Source organism: Cynocephalus volans, chromosome 9 (assembly GCF_027409185.1).
Source record: "Cynocephalus volans isolate mCynVol1 chromosome 9, mCynVol1.pri, whole genome shotgun sequence".
NCBI lineage: Eukaryota > Metazoa > Chordata > Mammalia > Dermoptera > Cynocephalidae > Cynocephalus > Cynocephalus volans.
The window spans coordinates 125,523,605-125,544,482 of record NC_084468.1 but is presented as its reverse complement, the minus strand read 5'-3'; the positions used below and the strand labels follow the sequence as shown (position 1 = coordinate 125,544,482).

The 20,878-nt window shown below is 36.1% G+C and overlaps 1 protein-coding gene across 4 annotated transcripts in view; it reads left to right on the top strand.

Annotated features, from left to right (window-relative positions):
- The window catches only part of INPP4B (inositol polyphosphate-4-phosphatase type II B), a 349,938-nt gene extending 329,944 nt beyond the window's left edge, over positions 1-19,994 (top strand). For 3 of the 4 annotated variants that reach the window (XM_063108553.1, XM_063108554.1, XM_063108555.1), the window contains one exon: positions 12,914-13,088. In XM_063108553.1, the coding sequence (XP_062964623.1) occupies positions 12,914-13,088 (175 nt within the window). Of the gene's footprint in view, positions 1-12,913; positions 13,089-14,329 lie in introns of those variants that run through there. The other variant, XM_063108552.1, reaches the window with a different exon arrangement.
- Positions 19,995-20,878: the final 884 nt, after the last annotated feature.

Below are 20,878 nucleotides of genomic sequence, written 5' to 3'. Positions count from 1 at the left end.
ATGTTTTATGTGGTAAATATTGGGAAATAATATTTTCGTCAATTTGTATTCTGTATCCTTAGAGGGGCTGAGATCAAAGAGTCTTCAGGAAGAGATTAATCAACATCCATGGTCAAGTGACTGCAACTTATAGTGAGACAGTACCATTTTTAAAAAATAAAGCATTAAACAGAAAAACAAGAGGAAGTAACTGTCTGGCTGTAGAAAATAAATGGACATCTTTTAAGATCATTTATCAACTCTGAGTAGACACTGAAGTTCTGGGAAGCTAGTTATAAGACTTCGCCAGTGACCATAATCAGGAACAGTATGTTGGTTACAAAATTTAGTGCCATATACTTAAAGATCACTAGTGGTTATTAGAAATTATAAGGGCAGCAGAACAATGCATTCTAGCATAGTCATTTTGATAATCATTTGTACTCAAAAAATGTTTCTAATTAGTAGTGTTTATGTGTTCATTGGAAGGCTTTAAACCTCAGTTGTATGAAGAAGGAATCAGTTTAGGAGATACATACACTGTACTGAAATGTGTATGTGTAGGTACACTACAAACTCTTGGGACCTACGTAACATTGGGTTTCAAAATTACATGCAAAGATGCTACTCAAAAAAAACTATCAGGAGCATAGATGTTCTGATTTATTTTGATATTAATAGTTTGGTAATCATAAATTTAATCTTGGCTTTATTTTCTTACTAGACAACTGAGAATATATTGCAAAAATTTCTGATTTTGTCACAAAATGGAAAGAGGTGAATTTTCTAGTTAGGTCACTTTCCTACATTCCCTTCTTCTCTACCCCTGACCTTTCTCTTCAGTTTTATGTTCAGATGAATCAGGAAATGCTTTGAGATTGTGGACTCCAACTTACTACGGGCTTTTTGATACATATTGAGACCTCCCTATTTTATGGCTAATCCTCAACCATTAAATATCTTCCTTTTCTCTGAAAAAGAAAAAGATGGCCAACTATTCCATATTCTTCTTGAAAAATCTTTTCATTTACTCTTTTCTCTGTGCCTCCAAGCACACTCACCTCATATCCTAAAATGGTTCCATCAATCTATTGACCCTTTGAAGTTCTGTGCTTACACTGTTTTTCTTCCTTACACTGTCAATGCTCTGAACACAGTAGTTTAAATAGAATCGAGTACTTTCTCCTAGTCTTCACCCCTCATTCATCAGCTGCTTATAAATTAATTCCTGATCTTATAATTCTACTGAAGGTCAAAGGCTACGTCACATATTCTTTGAGTCCAGTGACCTTTACATTGTAACCTCCCTGCACTAGCTGCAGCATTTGGCACATCAATCGCACCCTCTTTCATTGAATCTGTGACTGTTTTCTACGTCAGGGGCTGCTGTCTGCCTCCTCCCTCTAGTCTAGCCTTGCATATGCAGGCATTCACCAGAGTTTTTCCCTCAGCCCTTGTCTCTGTTCATCATGTACTCTCTACATGGGTGATTTCATCTAATTAGCACACTTTTTGCGTGAAACGTCCACATTTAGGGTGTAGAACTATGATGTAGATGTTTGAACCTACATTTTTATTACCCATATCTAACTGAAGTCATGCATCAAGGTTAGCATGTTTAAATATAATGCATTTTCTTCCTAAAACCTTAAAATATATATTTTTTTTTACTTTTTTGTCTACCTGATCTTTCCCTACCTAAACTCTTTTTTTTTCTTTTTTTTTTTTTTAAAAAAAAGATGACCTGTAAGGGGATCTTAACACCTGGCCTGGTGCTGTCAGCACCACGCTCAACCAGTGAGCTAACCGGCCATCCCCATATAGGTTCCGAACCCATGGTCCTGGTGTTATCAGCACCGCACTCTCCCAAGTAAGCCACAGGCAGGCCATTCTAAACTCTTAACATATACTCTATTCTTCCAATTTCTTCTGATTTAGAATCTGTAACTTCCTCTCCCTTATTCTCTCCTACCAGTTCAAGACCTCATCTTTTCTTTCTTTGACTATTGTAAAAGCCTCCTAATCCAGCTCTATGTCTCTGGTTTGCTCTACAAAAGTTCAGGCTCAAGCCATTCTACTGATTGCTGCCCATTGCTGTCCTATAGCACACAGCTAATCACACCACTCCACTGCTCAGGAGTCCTCAGTGTTTGCCCACCCTCCATCTAGAGAGGAAGGTCTAAGTTTTTGTCATCAGCCACAAACATTTACAACATAGCCTCATCTCATTTTAAAACAAAGTAGTTACATTTTTTATTGCAAAATATATGTTTCTTTTAGAAAGTGTATAAAATAAACAAGCAATAAAAAAGAAAATATACTCACATTTAATTTTCCTGCCATCATTGGTTTCTTTGCTGCCTCATCATTATAACCAAAGCAGATTGTGGTCATTCCCAAATACATCTGCTATTTTACTGTTTCCTTGCCTTTCCATGTTATTTACATACCCCCTGCCCCACCCGACTTCTAGTCATTGAAACTCTATTCAGCCTTCACTATTGATCACAAAAGACTATTTCTCTGAGAATGCTTTCCTGATCTTTGAATCTCTATAGCAGAAATTAATGATATATGTCAAGCACTTTGGGCTACACCTTGGGAGCTATTTCTCTCTGGTATATTTAATATGTTATATTCTATCTATTTCATAGTTGTGCAACTGCTGTCATTTTTAGCCATGTACTTGTTATATCCAAAAAATAAACTTTAAGGTTGTTGAACGTATCTTATTCTCTTTCCTTAGGATTTGCACCAGCCTTCACTTCCGAAAGTTGATGACATAAGTTGTAGTGTCATGCTGTTTGTGATACAGTGACATTAAAGGGAGAAGCTGGGAAATAGAAATGGGAAAAGGTTGGAAGGTAGAAGAAGAGAGAGACCCTATCTTTCTGGGAAAGATGATGGATACTCTAATAATTCCAGGGGCAAAACTCTAAATTGATTCTTTTGGAGAGTCCAATTCAAAGAGTGGGTCGAGGTGACTAATAATACACAACACTGGGCTTGGTGGCATCTGATGTTGAGCTTGTTGATTCCCAGCTCCATCCATTTCAGATGCATCATGAAAGACAAGAGCAGAATTTCATCACTGAGAAAGGTCAGTCGGATTCATCTAGCGGACTGTAGTGCCGTAGAAGCGGCAACAGTGGAGGGAAGAGAAACACTTGGGACACCCAAGAGATCGTGCAGCAAGAGGATATAGGTGCGCTTCCTCCTTGAAATTCAGAAGCTTCAGTCTCTTGGCACTGAGCCGTGCTGAGCAGTGAAAATATTTCCACTATCCTGACAGATAAGCACCACTGCTATTTTGACAAGCTTGGCTCGCTTGGGCAGCTGGGATGTAGTTGGATTTGCATTTTATAAAAGCTTTTAGGAAGTATTTTTATAATGCAACTAGGGTAGGGCATTGGTTGCTTTACCATGTGTCTAAATAGATACATTAGGAGTTAGCAAAACTTAATAAAGGGCAAGAGTGTTAAAAGCAGGAAAACAGCTTTTAAAAGTACTAGAGCAAGGAGATGGCGGATTCCTCTCAGATCGCAGCGGTGGAGATGGTGCCAAATGGGCTGACTTGATGACGGGTGGCTGTGGGGTGTAAGAACACAGAAGACTCAAGTAGGTGTTTAACACGAATGTCTGAGAGGGGGTGAGTGTCATTTCTTGTAATGAGAAGGAAGGGAAAAGCTGACTGAGAGTACAGCAAAGTAGGTGGAACTCAAATTATGTTTTAAAGTTGTTATCTTAAAATGTCTGTTAGACATGTAAGCGGAGATGTGATATGTGTGTTTGAAGTTCAGAGAAAAAGTCTGAAGTAGAAAGATAAATTTCATCAGCGTAAATGACATTAAAGTCATGGAACTGTTTGAACTACAGAAAGTACACGTAGCATGGGGAAATAAATGGTGTTGTCCTAAATCCCGGGGTTCTTCAGTATTAGAGAAAGAGAGAAGAGCCAGAATTGAGCAGCTGCATGCCTGGTTAACGTACTCACTGTCTGCACATGAACTGAGGTATAGCAAAGGGAGGGGAACAGAGGGATTTTTTAAAGTTATTTACTTATTTTTACTAGTGAGAGTGTGCTGGGTGCCTTTATATAATTCTCACAATAATCCTATGGGATAGATGTTAACATTCTCATTTTAAATGGAAGGAGTTGAGAATTAATGGAGTTAGATACAGGGAGCTAAGCTGATTACCCTTCATGTTACTCATGTCTAAATTTGTATTTGTTGTTACTGATATCTGCTAAAGTGCCCAAACTACTTTGGGAATAACATAAGCTGTAGTCTGGTGGTATATATGGCCTTTCATTTCTATCTGGGAGTTTAAGAGCAGCCCTGGGGTGAGGCTGCCCACTCTGCAAGGTTTCCTGCTCCAGCACAGAAGTTACGTGGTGATGGATTGACCTAATTGACCTCTGATTGTTGCTTATCAAGAATGGAATTAGAAGCCTTATATTTTTGCATGTTAATTTCCTCTTAACTGGAGCATAAAAGTTATCCCAAACTCCAGGAGTGTGACAAATTGGAGCAGTGAAACAATGGTTGTTTACATTTTCAATATTTTAGTAACAAACACACTTGCAGAGTGTTCCAGTGACTAGTTTCCTTTCTTTTGTCTGATTCTTACTTCAAAGCTATTAAGACTACATCGTCTTGTTCGAGTTTCTGTACAAGGAAAAGCTAATACATCTTATGAGAACTAGAAAATGAGTTATAGGTGTATATCTATATCTACATACCTATTGCTTTGTAGAAATCCCCTATGTATCTGTCCACTCAGTATGTAAAATGTAATGCACTTTTGCTTTGTTTTGTTTGCTTTTAAAATTTTTCTTTAAATAAGCTTCATTCCACCTTTCAGCTCCTGTCCAGCGAGGCTGGAAGAAAGTCCATCTCTGTTATTTTGTGCTCTCCTCCTGCCTCAGGTCTTACCTTGACTGAAGCTTCGAGTCTTGTCTGCATCTGTTGTCAGCCACTCATGTGCTCATTTCCTACTCATCAGTGTACCCTAAAGACTCTTTATTTCACTGCATCTAATAGCCAAATTCAAGACAAGTAAATCTTTGGCAAAGTTGACCAGTGACCAAGGGACAGCCTCCCCCCTCTGGAAATGCACCGAACAGCCCCCCTCCTCTGTTGGTTCTCCATCACCAGGCACCCAGAGCAGGGCACAAGCCGTCTCCCTCCAGGCACCAGCCTTTGACCCTTTGTCCTCTCCCCGGTCACTGCTGTCTCTGGCTCTCCGTTTCTCCCTCCTCTGCTTCTTCCTTCCTTTCCTTCGTTTTCTTCCTCTCCTTCTCTCTCAACTCTCAAAGAACCTTTCACTTTCTATTACTCCTTCCCATAGACACCTTGCACTTTCTCTGTCATCAAAGAAGGGCAAATCTATTCGGTTCAGGCAGCTCTTGCTTTCAACACTGCTAACCTCCCAGGGATACATATTTTAAACTTCAGCCTAAAAAATAAGAGAAAGAAGAAAAAGCGGAGAGCAAAACACAAACTGATATATCAAAAATTATTTTACCACATGCCTCACATACATTTAAATATAGCTATTATATCATATATTAGCCTTCTTTTATTCAGACAAAACTAACCTTAAACACTTCCTCAGAAATTTTTTTCCTCAATCCTTTAATCATTTATGATATTTCTTTCTGAACCTGATCCAAATAGTCTCCTTTCTCAAATTCAAAGATCAAAACTGGAATTGGTTCTCTGATAACGATCTGATGGAAGCAATTATATGCTCAACTCATCACGTCTCTCTTCCTTTTTTCTTTTTCTTATAAAATACTTTTAGGTTTTATAGCAGGCCACTTTTCTATCTGTTCTTCAGTGATAATTCTGTGCATACATGAATTCTTCCCCTTCAAAGCAATGATCAGGCACCATCTGAAAATGGCACTGCTTAGAATCTTGCTTCTTCTGAGAAGATATTCCTATTTTCTAGGTACTTCACGAAACTAAAACATTGAAATGGGATGAAGAGTACAAAAAGTGATACCAAAAAGAAATTAAATAAATAGTTAAATAAATCAGTTTTGTTTTAATTCTCAAAACTGAAAGTGAAAATAGATAAGAATGAGCAAGAACAACTTTAGAGCCAAAATAAAATGTCAATATCCTTTGCTCCCAACCCCAATTATTTCTTATTGAACTGTGGTCTATTCTATTTGTAGAAAAAGCATGCATTTCTGGAGTACTGCAGTTGTGTTTTAATAAGATCAAAGAATTACAGGAAAGTAGAGAAGAAAAGTAATTTTAGAGGTCACTGAATCTAATCTTACAGCTGGCAAGAAACCACATCTGCCTGCTTCTGAGAGGTAGCAGGAAATCTGGGCTTAAGGGATCTCAATCATAAAGTGAAAGAAATATTTTTTTTCACTAGAAAAACAGGGGGGGAAAGCCCCGTTCTGCTATTTGATCAAGTTTGAAAACGCTTTTGAGCCCATGGAGTTAATAATAATACTAACCACTTTGACTGTTTCTAAGGAATGAGTATAATAATATCTAAAAAGCATTTATCACAAATCGGGCATGATACGTAGGAGATCTCTCTGTACCTCACACCCTTTCATGGCTTTGTGAAGTAGCCCACGTCTCACACTACACAGTTTGACTATTTGAAATCAGCAACCACTTAATCATAATTCTTCCTCTTCTTTCAGCCAATGAATTCTCATTTTCAATGTCTTTAGTCTTTTCTGGGATGCCAGGTTCCCAAACCCGACTGTCATCATCCCGGATGTCGTGCTCCGGTGTTCTCCCGTATACAGTAACCCTCCCCTTAGAATGTCATGTCCAGAAATTCATGCAGTGTCCCGTGGAGACAACTCATACCTCCTGAGTGGGTATTTTGCTTAAATCTGCCCAAGATTGATCTTACTTTGGAAGCAAACTTGTCCATAATTATTAAAATCAGTCTATGACCTGGACATTCAAAGCAGTGACATTGTCTTATGTCTTTGGAGTGATTTCTTCATTTAGGAGCTCTTCCTGTGGTTGACATGATAGATTCTGAGTTAGATTCTGAAATCTAGTTAGGAAGAAAAAGGCATTTTAAATGTGACTGGTGATCTTGTGGCCACAAAGTCTGCTCTTACTCCCAGGCCAATGGGAATTATCTCACCCTTGATAATCCCTTGTTAAAACTTCTCTGACATTTAAATTTTTGAAAAGGCCTGGAAATCTACTTTTAATATTTTGATTATAAATTAAATATTAGGAAAGTTTTGGTAGATAATATGTCATCTGAGACGATCTTGAATCATTTAATTTTGTGGACCTTGATATAAACTGAAAAAAAAAAAATCCTTGTGTCTTTATTTTATCAGATCATGACATAAGTAAACTGTGAGCCAGAGAAATTACATTCTCAGGATTCTGTATTTGTTACTTGTTGCTGTAGAAGCATAGGAAAGACTTTCAAATTCATTTCCTCATCTATGAAATGTGTACATTCAACCTGAGGTCATTGTACATCTGAGATTCTGTGATCCTGTGATGTCTTGTACCACTCTCAGAGTTCTTACTGATACCAGACCTGCATTATATTCATTTTTACACAGATATACCAATTTGAAATCTGATACAATTCAGCAGTCCAGAGCCCAGAACATGGTGTTTTATTAATATCGATTCATGAGATGAAATGTTGAGTTAAACAAAGCCCTGTAAGATACTGGCTCTGAAATCTCAATTTATGATTTCAAGATGGCATGCCTATAGCTCCAAACTTGAAGCATGTAATTAAATGTGAATTGTCTCACTTTAGCATGGGAGAAAATCAACTTGCTGATCAGAAGAAAAGATTTTTCAATTCCGTTTTAATTGCTAGTTTTCTTTTGGGGGTCTTGGAGAGCTATAGTGGCTATAGGAATAAAATATCAAATAGCAAAACTATTAATGAATAGTTACTCAGCAAGAGAAGATAGGAAGGCTCTTATTTTTAGAGGTCTGAATGGTTTGAGAGAATATCTGCAGTGGGTGACTTGTGATCTAGGATACAGCATAGTAACTGACAGAGAAGATGGGGATATAAGAAAATATCTTCAAGTCATGCACATTGCGTTTTATTTAAGGAAATGTCTCCTCTTGTAGGCAGAGATGTGCTTAAAAGTGAGACATGTCTTTTTACTTGTTTCTATTTTAAGTGATTGCTTTGACAGGTCTTGAAGAAAAGATCATTTTCTGTCCCGCAGATTCAGTAACTGCCCTTAAATGTCTGATCTTGTCACATTGTTAGTGGAGACAACATTGTGATTTGCTTCCACGGTGATCTACAGTCATTGATAGCTGAAACTAATGACATTGGATTGTCAGAGTACCTTGCAGGGCAGCCACTAATTAATTATTTGTCATAATCTACTAGCATTATTACTTAATATATCCTTTGCATTTTGCACTTGCAGAGTGCTTAAAAATTTACCTGTGGCAATGAAAAGATGACCATTTGTACTATTCTCATCAGGAAGAAGGAAGCAGTCCCAAGACCCCCCCCGCCCCGTGGTGACTCTGTGACATAGTCTTGGGTCTCAAGCTTTAAGTTCCGTGGCAGCTCCTAGGCCATGTTGCTTTGAACTTCTGCTGAATAATAGGAATGACAATGTGGGAGGCATTTTTAATGTGTTATTGTAATCTCCAGAGATGGAAGCTAATAAACAACAAATCAATTCAGTTGTAGAACTGCCTCTCCAAACCAGAAACAGAGGCTTTTTAATTTAGTGATTTTCACTAAGAAGGCATATACAATACACACTGGAAAATTTAAAATGTGCTCTGGCAGTTGCAAAAAAAAAAAGCCATCTGGTATAAATTAGTCTCCTGTATTTGGAGTAATAACTGTTATTAAAAGACTCTTTCAACTTTTTAAGCCTTACTTTTCAGCCTGAGTTCTCTGCTCTTCAGCCAGGGCCTATCTACAGGGTGGCTCCACTGGGAAGGGGAATAGTGTTTCTGTACTATTGTATTAATAGATTGTGACTAATATTTTAACCTACATTCTTAATAAACATTTAATATTTATACTGATAGATAGATTGATTGATTGATAGACAGATATATAGATAGATTCTGCACTTCTCTCCTAACATCCTAATAGGCAGCATTGGGGAGGAACCAGGATTTCAATAAAGTTGTTAAGATTTGCTATAGATAACCTTCTTCACCTTAAAACCATACAGTTCAAGAGAGAGTGTTAGTGAGGATGATAATAATGATAGTAGTAATTACAACAGCTAACATCCAGGCTTTATTTTATGCCTGGCACTGTGCTAAGTATTTTTCTTGTTTAATCCTTTCAACAACCCTATTGTTCCTGTGCATATTAGGAAATTGTAAGGGAAAGAGGTTGAGTATTTGCTAAAGTTTATGCAGCTACTAGGTGCCATAGTTAGGGGTGGCAAAAAGGCAAGAATTACTGCATAGTGTCTCTTTTTCTTTTGTATATTTGAAAATCCAAGACGACCTTGAAGTTACTACCCAGCCTCCCTTGGCCCTTTATCCCAGTACCCTCCCCCCACATTCTGTGACCAAACCCCCTCCACAGCTGGCTGTGGGTGGAGTAAACTTCTTTGAAAGTGTTTTTTCCTCATTCCCAGAATTGTTCAAGCATGAGATAGACCTGTTATTTTCAACCATTCTTTTCAACCAGACCACACCACGGTTGATTTGATGTTTTAAATGAATCCATATTGCTATGTGATCCATTTGAAGTAATTATAACTATTGTTCGTTCAAATGTGGCCACTGCACAAGTAAATTCTTCTGTAGAGGCATAAACAAATAATACTGATAAAATCAAACATTGGTCCCCTGCTACTCCAATGCCACCCCACGGTGCACTCATTTTTGAGCACCAGTAGGTCAGATCAGTGGCTTACAACTTGTTTGATTTTACATTCCTGCTAGTTAAAACAGTTCTAGCTACACTACCAACATATGTACCTTTATTGCTACACAAATGATAACACAATAATAACTTACTGAATGATTGCTATATGCATTCTCTATTCACTTTGTAAGATAGACACATATGTACTTCATAGCAATTCTATAAAGTAGGTATTATTGCTATTATCACCATTCTACAGATAAAGACATTGAGACATGACATGTTGACTAACTTGCCCAAGGCCATTCAACTAGCTAGTAACAGAAATGAGTTTGAACCAAGAGGTCTGATTCCAGAGTCTGTGTTCTGATCTACTGCATCACAGTTGCTTCTACACATGCTATGCTACTATACATTATATGGTTTATGAAATACATAAAAAATATAATTTTTAAAAGAATGAAGTACATATTGCTAATGTTGAAGTTCCCATACTTCGGTCCTCTGCCCACAATGAGTCATCTAGAACACCTCTGGGATGCATGTAGCCTCCTTCAGAGATCAGCGTGGGGGTCTCTTATAGGAGAAATTCAAACTTCTGCCCGCAGTGGCCTTAATGTCCTTTTCCACCTTTGGATTCTGTGACGTGGAGTCCCTCCTGCAGTTCGGTCTATCCATCCATTAGTTCAGGCCACTTTCCTCCCTACCTTCTGCTGCCCTGATAGCCTGGGCTTTCCCAGTGACACCCAGCCAGGCTGAACAAAGCCCTCCTGGCAGTCCCTCATGTCCCTTTGTCCTCCAACCTAAATTTGCCAGTCCTCTCATATCAGGAAGCTGCTAGGTAATGCACGAGCCCAATGGAAAAATTAATTTCAGCATCCACATGACTTCCTCCCTTTTCATCTATAGTCTTTGATTGAGTGTTACATTCCTGTGAAAGCGTCTCTGACCACCCTATTTAAAATTGACACACACCCCTACACACGCACGCACACACACACATGCACACAATTCTTCCCTGCTTTACTTTTCCCCCATGCTTTTGCCAGATGTTATTCTTATTTTTCTATCATCTCCCCCCTCCAACTCAAAAATAGACATCATGAAAGAAGAAATTTCTATCTGATTTATCCTCTGCTGTACTTCCAATGCCTACAGCAGCAACTGACTCATAGTAGACACTAAAAAATATTGGTTGAGGGCCAACCCCGTGGCGCACTCGGGAGAGTGCGGCGCTGGGAGCGCTGCAGCGCTCCCGCCGCGGGTTCGGATCCTATATAGGGATGGCCAGTGCGCTTGGTGCGGCCGGTCACAAAAAAAAAAAAAAAAAAAAATATTGGTTGAACAAATGAATAAACTATTTTCTTTGGGATTAGCAAGGTAGGGATTTCAAGCCAATAGAAGAAGTAATATAAGACAAAGCTTTTCTTAGTCACATTCAAAGGTATCAATACCTTAAAATCTACTGAATATTTTTCACCTAGTGTGCAGGAGAAAGTTGAGCAGGTAACCCAGTTACTTATGCAATTGATGATAGGAATTATGCACGTCCAAAATAAGCCCCCTTTAGCTCAATGTGCCATTTGTTTTATGGATGATCTTCTGGTTTGTTACTGATGACATAGAATTATGTCTTACAGACCCCAGAACAGCATGGTTGATTTGGTGTTTTAAACTAATTCAAATTACTGTTTGAAATAATTATGACTGCTGTTTGTCCAAACAAATGTGGTTACAAGTGTGAACAGTTGGTCAAAATTTCTGTATAGAAGATTTTCAGGGACTGCAAGATGTTAGCAAGGGGCCATGGCTAAGCAGCTTGTTCCAGCATTTCCTTTGCATGGCATTTTCATAAGCCTGAGCAACAATCAGTTTTCTGCCTCAAAATGTGGAAGAGCCAATAGAGATTAAACCACCTCTGGATGACTGAATGTGATCAAAATTCTGAATATTCTAAATACTTATGAAATATACCATAGGAAAGAATTATATTTTCAATTTATATTGGTATGATATATTTCAGATGTATCATATATTTTAAAATTTCACTTCCTAGATTGTGTATTTTCTGTGAAGCAGAATTATAATAGTTATATTGTTTTGTTTTGGGGGTTTTTTGGTTTTTGTTTACTTACACAGAAAAATCTGGGAACTTAAATCTTGAAATATATGATATGTCTAAAATATATCAACCAGTATAAATTGAAAATATAATTCTTTTTGTGGTATATTTCACGAGTATTAGAATTTTGATCACATTCAGTGGTCAAGGGGTAGTTTAATCTCTCTTAGCTCTTCCACATTTTGAGGCAGAAAATTGATTGTTGCTCAGTCTTATGAAAATGCCATGCAAAGGAAACCTCTAAACATTTTGTTTTGTGCAGTATCACTCTGTCAATATGGATCTCTTTTTGGAACAGATGTCCCCACGAGACAAATGTGGCACTACCTATGTAAGATGAGCAGGAGACAATATAATTTATGAGCTGATCTAACAGAAGGGCACTGAGTTAGGTTTTGTTAAACTAATATTATGGCTGGCAAGGATGACATGTCAGATGTTGCATTCATTTTAAAGACCAAGTCATTTCAATAAGTCATTTTTATAACCTTCAGTACCTTATATAGGTACCATACCAGTAGAGGGTGTGTTTAAATGTGATGGACACGTCCGTTTGCTTCACTACATCCTGTGTTTCTCATTTCATTTTTCAAAGATGTATTCATCAGATTATTTTTTATGAATTGATTCATATTTTATTTTTATTCGTATGTTCTTGTTTATTGATGCTGTTACACTTATTTGATTCTTCCTTGTACATACAGATTCGACCTACATAAATATCATTACAGTGTTTCTCCCTTGCACAAAAAGCAAAAGTAACCTCCTTTTTTATTACCGTTTTCAATGTAGTACAGTGAAAAAAAACAATACACAGGATTCACCTGGGGCTGTTGAGCATAAAAAACTTCATTTGAAACAGCTGTATCCTATAAGATAATGTGTTGTATTTCAGAATATTTAAGGTTGAATTTCTTTACTGTGTGAATGCTATACTATTTTCTTTTTCCCCCTAACTCCTCTGTTTAACAGCCGACAAACCCAGGGAGCACTGAATGAATCCGATGATCCTGAAACAGGCTGTCTAACTGATAACAAGCCAACTTCTCGACACTTCTATCCTGTCGCCTTGCTGCTTGTCAGCTCACACCTGCTAGTTGTGTGGCTTATTTTAAGTCTTGCTTTACTATTAGCCAAATACCAATAAGTTTCATGTTGTATTCCTTTGTTTTCTATGAATGACAATGGACTTTAAATTATGGGAACAATGCTGTAATATTTCTACATTTTCAGATTCACAGAATTTAAAAAGAAAATGTTTAAACTGTGTTTTTCTCCCTCAACTCTAAAAAACAAAAAATACTATGCATTGCATTAAGTGAATTATTTTGCTTTTTTTGTTCATAAAAACGTGTTTCCCACTGTTAACTAACTCAAGAAGAATTTTTAAATTACTGTCTTTGGAATAAGACAAAGGACAGAATCCTGAAAGCTTGAAGTTCTGAACCTCCTGTTCCTCTTCCCGTTCTGTTTATCAAAGAAATTAAGACTGAATTTGCACAACATACTGAAACCCTGAGACAAGTCCTAGAGATGTGGGAGGCTGAATGAAGACTTTATTTCCACTGTGCTAATATAATAATTGCCATCACTTGATAGAAACTTCTGTTTGGTTCTTTAACTTGTCACTTAACTTCTCTGTTGCAATTAACCCCTTTTTTGTCAAGTAACTCTATGGAGAGAATGGCTATTTATGTTTTGTAATTAAATTTACTTGTTTGTAACTATTGTTTGGGTTGATTTGGCTTTAAGAGAACTTTTCTATTCTTTTTAACAAGGTCTTGTTTGTGTCCTGATGCACCATTTTAAGCACCTATGACTTTTGTACTGTCTATGGACAAGCACTCTTCCTTTATAAAGCTGAGACTTGGACTAGGCTGTTCAGAAAGCCATTTTCTCTCTTCGTTGCACAGCTAAAATAATGAAGTAAAATAGAGATGAAAGTTTTCTTTAAAAATCTATAGGGCCAGACTTAATAAATTAAATGCCTTATTCCTAGAACCTGTACCCTTAGGGCTACATATAGATTTTAATGTGTTTTAAAGAGACTGAGAAATTAATTTATGGAAGTTATAAAAAGGCAGATATATTTATGAAACTAAAGTGAAGCTGTATTGTGGAGCAAATTATATTTAAAGAGTTTATTAAACCTTAAATACCTGTTAAGAGCAAAGAGAATTTAATCATCTCTTTCCGAGGGCAATAATGGTATTGGGCCTGGCCTAGGATTTAATTTTGTAAGATGTATCATCACTTGTGGAAAAAAGAAAATGTAGAGTTGAATCTTTGTTATTTTTACTTGGACTGTTGCTGCAACTCTGCATTGAACAAATAAAGCATATTTATTTATTCTGTTTCATGAAGTTGTACTTTTTCCCCTTTCACCAGAGAAGGATGCCGCATAGAAAATGTCCTGAAGAATATCAAATGCAGAAAGTATGCTTTCAACATGCTACAGCTGATGGCATTTCCCAAGTACTACAGACCTCCAGAGGGGACTTATGGAAAAGCTGATACTTAAGTTTACCGACATGTAATACGTTTACCAACACAAATACGTTTCAGTTGGAGAATCTCCATCTTGGTCTTTTATTTTTATGTTTTTATTGTCGTGAACTTGTGAGCATAGCTTATCACAGATGTTTGCCCAAATCTAGGAATTACTTGTGAATCAGTTATCAGCATATTACTCTGAAAGAAATCCATAAAAAAACCAAACCTTCCTTAATATTGCCACTTCTAGTCCTAAGCCTGAATGTATTGACCTTCACTGATTGAGATCCGTTCAAATTCAAAAATCAGTATAAATTTTATTCGTGGAGTATTTAATAAAAGACATTCTGAGAAAACCTAAATTGCTTCAATAGGACTAGAGGTGACTCAGAGGGTGGTACTCTCCATCCAAAATAAGGAGAGGATAAAGAAGAAAGAGACTTTTTCTGTGATACTACATCACAGCCTGTGAGAACACACACAACCTGAGAACCCACTTATGGAATTTCAAAATAATTTTCTAGCAAATAAAACTTAGGTAGAGTTAACGCACGATCTTGACAGTTGAGGCAGTTTGCAGGTGTGTTGGTAAAGACCTTTGTCATCCGGTTAAGATGTGACCACTCTTCCTAAACAGGTATGTGAACAGGGTTAGTACAGCAGCAAACGGACCTTTCAAAACCACGGTATCTTTTTGAAACCCTGATGTGGGTTGTGTGTCCCAGCTGTGGAAGTGGCGATACAGAAAGTTGAATAGTGTTATAGACAAAACGTTGCAAGGAACTGCAATTGCAAGGAAATAGGGGTAACAGTCTCTTTATGGCCAGAATGAAAATCCCCATCAGCCTGAACTTTATGTAGTGAAGTTCATAAATGTCAGTGAAATCTTTGAGATGTTTCTAGCAGTCATCTTGGTGTAAGTACGCAGTTCGGTGCATGTTAGTACACATGAATAAACCTTTAAAACATATGCCACCATAACTAATGGTAAACTAAAATAATTATTTTCTGTTACCCTGAGTTTTGAATTTTTTCTCACTCACTAAAATAACACCATTCATAAGTTTTCCAAAATTCTGAATTAATAATTGTCCTTAGAGACCATCTTGTATGATAACATGATTCAAAAAGTGGGTAAATTAAGGCCAATCACCCCCAACCACCCAGCTAGATAATTGCAGAATCGGGGTTACAATTTCTCCTTACCTTCCTAGCCTGTGGCTTGTCCCTTGTCCAAATTGCTATGCTCAATATGCATGGAAATTGAGAGAATACCTGTTAGTTGAATTAAAGTTAGAATTTATCACTGGTATTGAAGCTTAGAGTATGAAAGTCTGAACAAATAAAAACCTATTTTTTCCAAATTTAAAAAGTTTATTCCTCTTCCTTTCTTATGAAAGAAGCGTGCTACCCAGAGCATAACTCTGGCTTGGAAATGCCAGAGACTTATTCCACAGACAGATCTTAGCTCTGGCCACATCCAATGGATGATATGGGCGCTTTCCATAGCTACTGTGATAGCTCCTCACCTAAGATGCCTGTTGAAATAAGAATTTCAAATAGAGTTCTAGCCCCATGTTGAATTTTTCGAGTTACTACAAATTTTAGATAACCCTTGGGGCTTTTCATGCTAGAATTATCGACTTCTTATTTTAGCTAGTGACCTGCAAGCATTATAATTGAGGCAGTTGCCAGACTATGTGCAGCTTTTTTAATGAAAATATACTGTGTACTCTGGATCTACTTATAGATAAAATTATCTTGATGTTCTTTATTGTACTTCATTCTCCATTTCAATAATTAAATTATTGAATTGTTCAATTTCATTTGAAAATCGTGGGATTTGTGGTTATTTTCATTCCCACATTGAATTTAGGATAAAGAGGTTGGGATGATAAAGGTCTCCTTGAACAGCTATCAAGCCTCATTCAGTATATCAAATGGTAGTCTGAGTTCCAGGAGACCTTAAATGATTTATCATCCTGTTAATACTCTTAGAAACTTTTAAAAAAATGTTTTAAAAAACGAAACCTCTTGACTAAAATATGGAAAATTATTTATAACTAGAAAAACAACAGTAGGGGTTTCTATTTTTAGAAGACATTTCAAAGATTTTTTAAAAAATAAATACTAACACACGAGTCTCAATGTACGGAGCTTACTGTAATGCAAACACATGAATTTTCATTTATTATTAGCATGGTCATCTAAATTTTCTCATAAAAAGCCTGTATTTGTGCCCATTTCTAAAAGTGAATTTCATTGAGAAAATTCACGTTTCATTTTGACAACAATATTGCTCCTTTCCTGAGAGATAGTCTAAATACCCTTGGACAACTTCTTCACTACTTCTAAAGTTATTAAGGTTTTCTAAATCAAAGAGGCCATGTTCAACAAAAATGTCTTTAAATCTTCCTTGTACAAACACAGCTGTAGCAATATTTTTCTAGGTATATTTTCATTTAAAAGATACATCAGCTGGCCTATTTTAGGAGATCATGTTGAGCCAAAAAATGAACCAAGAAAATGACATTTCAAAGGAACTTTTTTTTTTTTTTGCTCAAAAATATGTTTTTCCTTTATCATTATCAAATGCAGATATCAGTTCTGGATTAGCTGTTTACTGAATCTCGGGAAAAACATATTTAAAGACAAGGAAAGATGGAACCTTGATTACGGTTGACTCAGGGACAAAAGATCCAGAGTCTGGAAATGTTCCTCAAAACAGCTTAAACAGAAAAATTTTAAATATTATATTGAAAAAACAGATTCACCCTTAGATGCAATCATTCATTTATTTCTTATGCGGTTGTTTTTTTCTTTTAAATATTTCCTTTCATTTTATCCACACGTTGCCAAAACAACACTTCCATGCACATAGTTTGGTCAGTCCCATAATCCAGTGGGTCAGAGCAAGCATTTGATCCAGGTGACGAATTGTACTAAAATGACAAACTGCCTGGTTAGGGCAGTACTCCAGATAACCAACCTCCAGCCGTTACTTTTTCAGACTAACACCTCTTCTGAAAAACTGTGGAGACTTAAAAGCTATTATTTGGATGAAAGATACTTCTCTTTTTTTAATTTAACTGTGTATGATATTTTGCATAAAATAAGAGTCAAGGTGAGAAAAAAAAAATTCTGATGTGTATCGAGTAATGCTTTTCTTCCCAAGCATATCAAACCCGTCCCTCTGTAAAGACTAGATAGTGTGTCAAGAGTGACAGTACCAGGCGTGTGCTGGAACTGGCTCATACTGACTCATACTGACTATGAATGTTGGTCACTAAAAATTCAGGAATTTTGTGAAGCTGGCTTTAAAACACAACCATTGTTAAATATTAAATTATAAAATACAATTGAATATGTTTTATTAAAAGCAAAGGTAGTGATTAAAACTTACTACTTCCTAACTATTTTGCTGTATGTTACTATTTATCTATGCTCTTGAGGTTATTTATGTCTATTGTAACTTTACAGTGGAAATACTGCATGATTGTGTGCTATTGCGCGTTTCTTCCGTATGCAGTAGCACTACATTGGTAGCTTGAAGTTGGCCACTGTGGGAGTATTTACAACGTAGAAACTGGCAAATTAGGGCTTTTAATTCCTGGAAAGCCTGTTGCTAAACATTTACTAATGCACAACTGAATGCCACCATTACTTTTTCTCTAGAAAACAATAAATTATTGGAAGCACTATAAAAGTATTAAAATGATATTAAATACAATCACTCATTTTTAGATGGCTATGATTTTGTTTTGTTTTTTTACCCTCTTTAAAGACTTCATTAGGCTATATATTTGATGTCTGTATTTTACTCATAATTAAATTATTAAATCATAGCAATCATTTAAAAAAATTCTCGATGATGTGTTCTTTAAGGAAAATCTTAGCAATGCAGCTTTAGTATAAGCAGTAACTCACAGCTAAACTCAGAGAAATGTTAACCTAATCAGTATCAATTTTTAAGCTTATAATTTTGGCATTAGCTAAAAGTAGGAAAAACAGTAACATATTACTGTTCCCAGATACTAATAAATATAGCTCAATTGAACTCACACTGTTAGATTAAATGAATTAAACTCTGGCGGTATGCTAAATCGCCACAGATGTTTTAGGTGCTTGATTTCCAAGCAGGATGCTATATCATTTGTTTAGTTCAATATATAGGATGCCATTTGTAATCTTTTAGTAAATAAATTAACTTTTATCACAGATTTAAGAAACTGGTCTGAGAAAACTGTGATCAGCAGTTACGGAGTGAAGCAAACATACTGATCACAAGGCGTCCCTGATAGTGCGAGGCTTTACAAATTAAGCAATACTAAAAGCAATTATTTGCTGAAAACTGCAGTTAATTTAGCCAAGCTGCAATCTGCATAAGCTATGCTTTTTTCCCATATTTATGTTTCTTAGCTTTATAAAATCCCAATACCTTATATCTTTTGTTTCTTTGGCAGTTTTAAGTTAGGACTTTGTAACCAAAGAGATGTTACCTATAGCAAAAACTGTGTTTAAGAGTAGGAAAACAAAAATAATGTTTTAAGTAAAATATTGCAGGCCAGTTAGGTGTGTAAGGTATGGAAATTTGCATTTTTTCTGAGTCATTGTTTCCATTAATCACTGAATTTTATTTCTAAGCAAGTAAGAGAATGTCTAAAATATTTCTGATTTAAAAGAAACAAATCATGTCTAGCTATTAGTAACAAGGAGAAAGGAGGAAAAATTGTAACGTAATATTAACCAAAGAAATGTACATGCAATCAGCTTTCCTGAGCTGGACTTTTTATAGATTGTACGCATATTTAGATTTTTAAACTAAAAAAGAAATCTCACAATTAAGAATAGTACCCAGAGAGTAAATATCTAGGGAAAGAAGACCTAATACGAGTAATGTTGCCTGATAAACCATATCTTGCTAATAAAATATATCTTTTAGTAAATACAGTTCTTTAGGAAGAAGATATTGCCTTTTCACACTTGTGGTATGAATATATTCACAATAATCCTAAAATCATCTAAATTACTGCCAGGTCATAAAAGGGCATAATTCAATAGCACATCTTTAAAGATGACCTGGTATGATTTTGTATACTAACAGGCAATTTTGACTCATTTTATATATATGATTTTATATAGAGAGAGAGATGAAATATAGATAATATAGGTTGCTATATTATCTATATGATTCTTGTGATGCTTTTATATCACTATCAACATTTAAAATATTCACGTTAAAGAACTTTCAAAAGCTGGACTGCATATATCTGTAACTGTGTAGATACCTCCCCTCACTGCATACATACAATCCTTAGTACACTTATACTTCTCAAGTGGATGTTTTATTACTTAAACCAACACCTAATTTTCAGATTCTTATGGTACTCATCTGAAAGGGTGGCATTTGTTTTCTTTTTATGTGAAATATATATTCTAGATGAACGAGTAACGTGTATTCCTAGGAAATGAGGCACAGTAAATACACTCATTTTATATTGTCATTTGAAGAAATATCATTTTTGTTTTATTATTCTGTGTAAACCATATTCATTGTACACTGTGTGTTTATATTTTTGTTTAAATAAATGTGATTTTTATTTTTTATGTTTTTGTCTTTTTCTCCTTATTTTACATTTTGTTTTCGTTTTCATCAGGGTGGCAATGTTTAGACATTAACTAAAATATCAGAAGGGTAGTCTAAACAATATTTCAAAGTGAATAGGCTCATTTTCTGCTGGACTACAATTACAGTGAAAATTTTTCATTGATAATAGGTTAGTCTCATTTTCACTAGCAGAGTGCACTTTTCAGGGTTGCTATTCTGTGGAGGTGAAAATCAACCACAATTTTAAAAAGGTTTAAGAACCAGGTGTCAGTGGTTCAACATTGATCTCTGTGTCAAGATTATGTACAGAGTCATTTGAACACACTGGGATAACTTTTCCTTACAGGCTATTCAGATCTGATTATTTATAATTCATTATAGAAGTTGATAGTAGAAAGCAAATTCCAGAGTTTTAATTAGATCTTGTTGCAAAGGAATTAACCAAGTGAGGCCCCTGCTTATATGTAAAGAAGGAATGAAGTTTTGCCATCTGGAGAATATCAAGAGCATATCTGATCCTGCAGCAAGAGAGATTCTTCTTCTGTAATATTATCATCGTCAGCATGTGTTTGTACTAATGTGTCTTTCTGTATCGGAGCAGAAACAGTTCTGGAGGTAGCTCCACTATGGCACAATGCATCGTGAATTATAGCAAAATACTGCCTGCCAAAAAAGCAGAAGCGTAGCCTGAATGAAGTAGTAGTACTATGTTATCTTAAACATCCCTGCAAAGGCTTCTTGAGTATCATAAGAAAGTGATATTCCCACTCAATTCATTGTACAATAAAGGGCTCATAAGATTTGTTCCAGGACTACATATTTCACGAGAGAGTAGA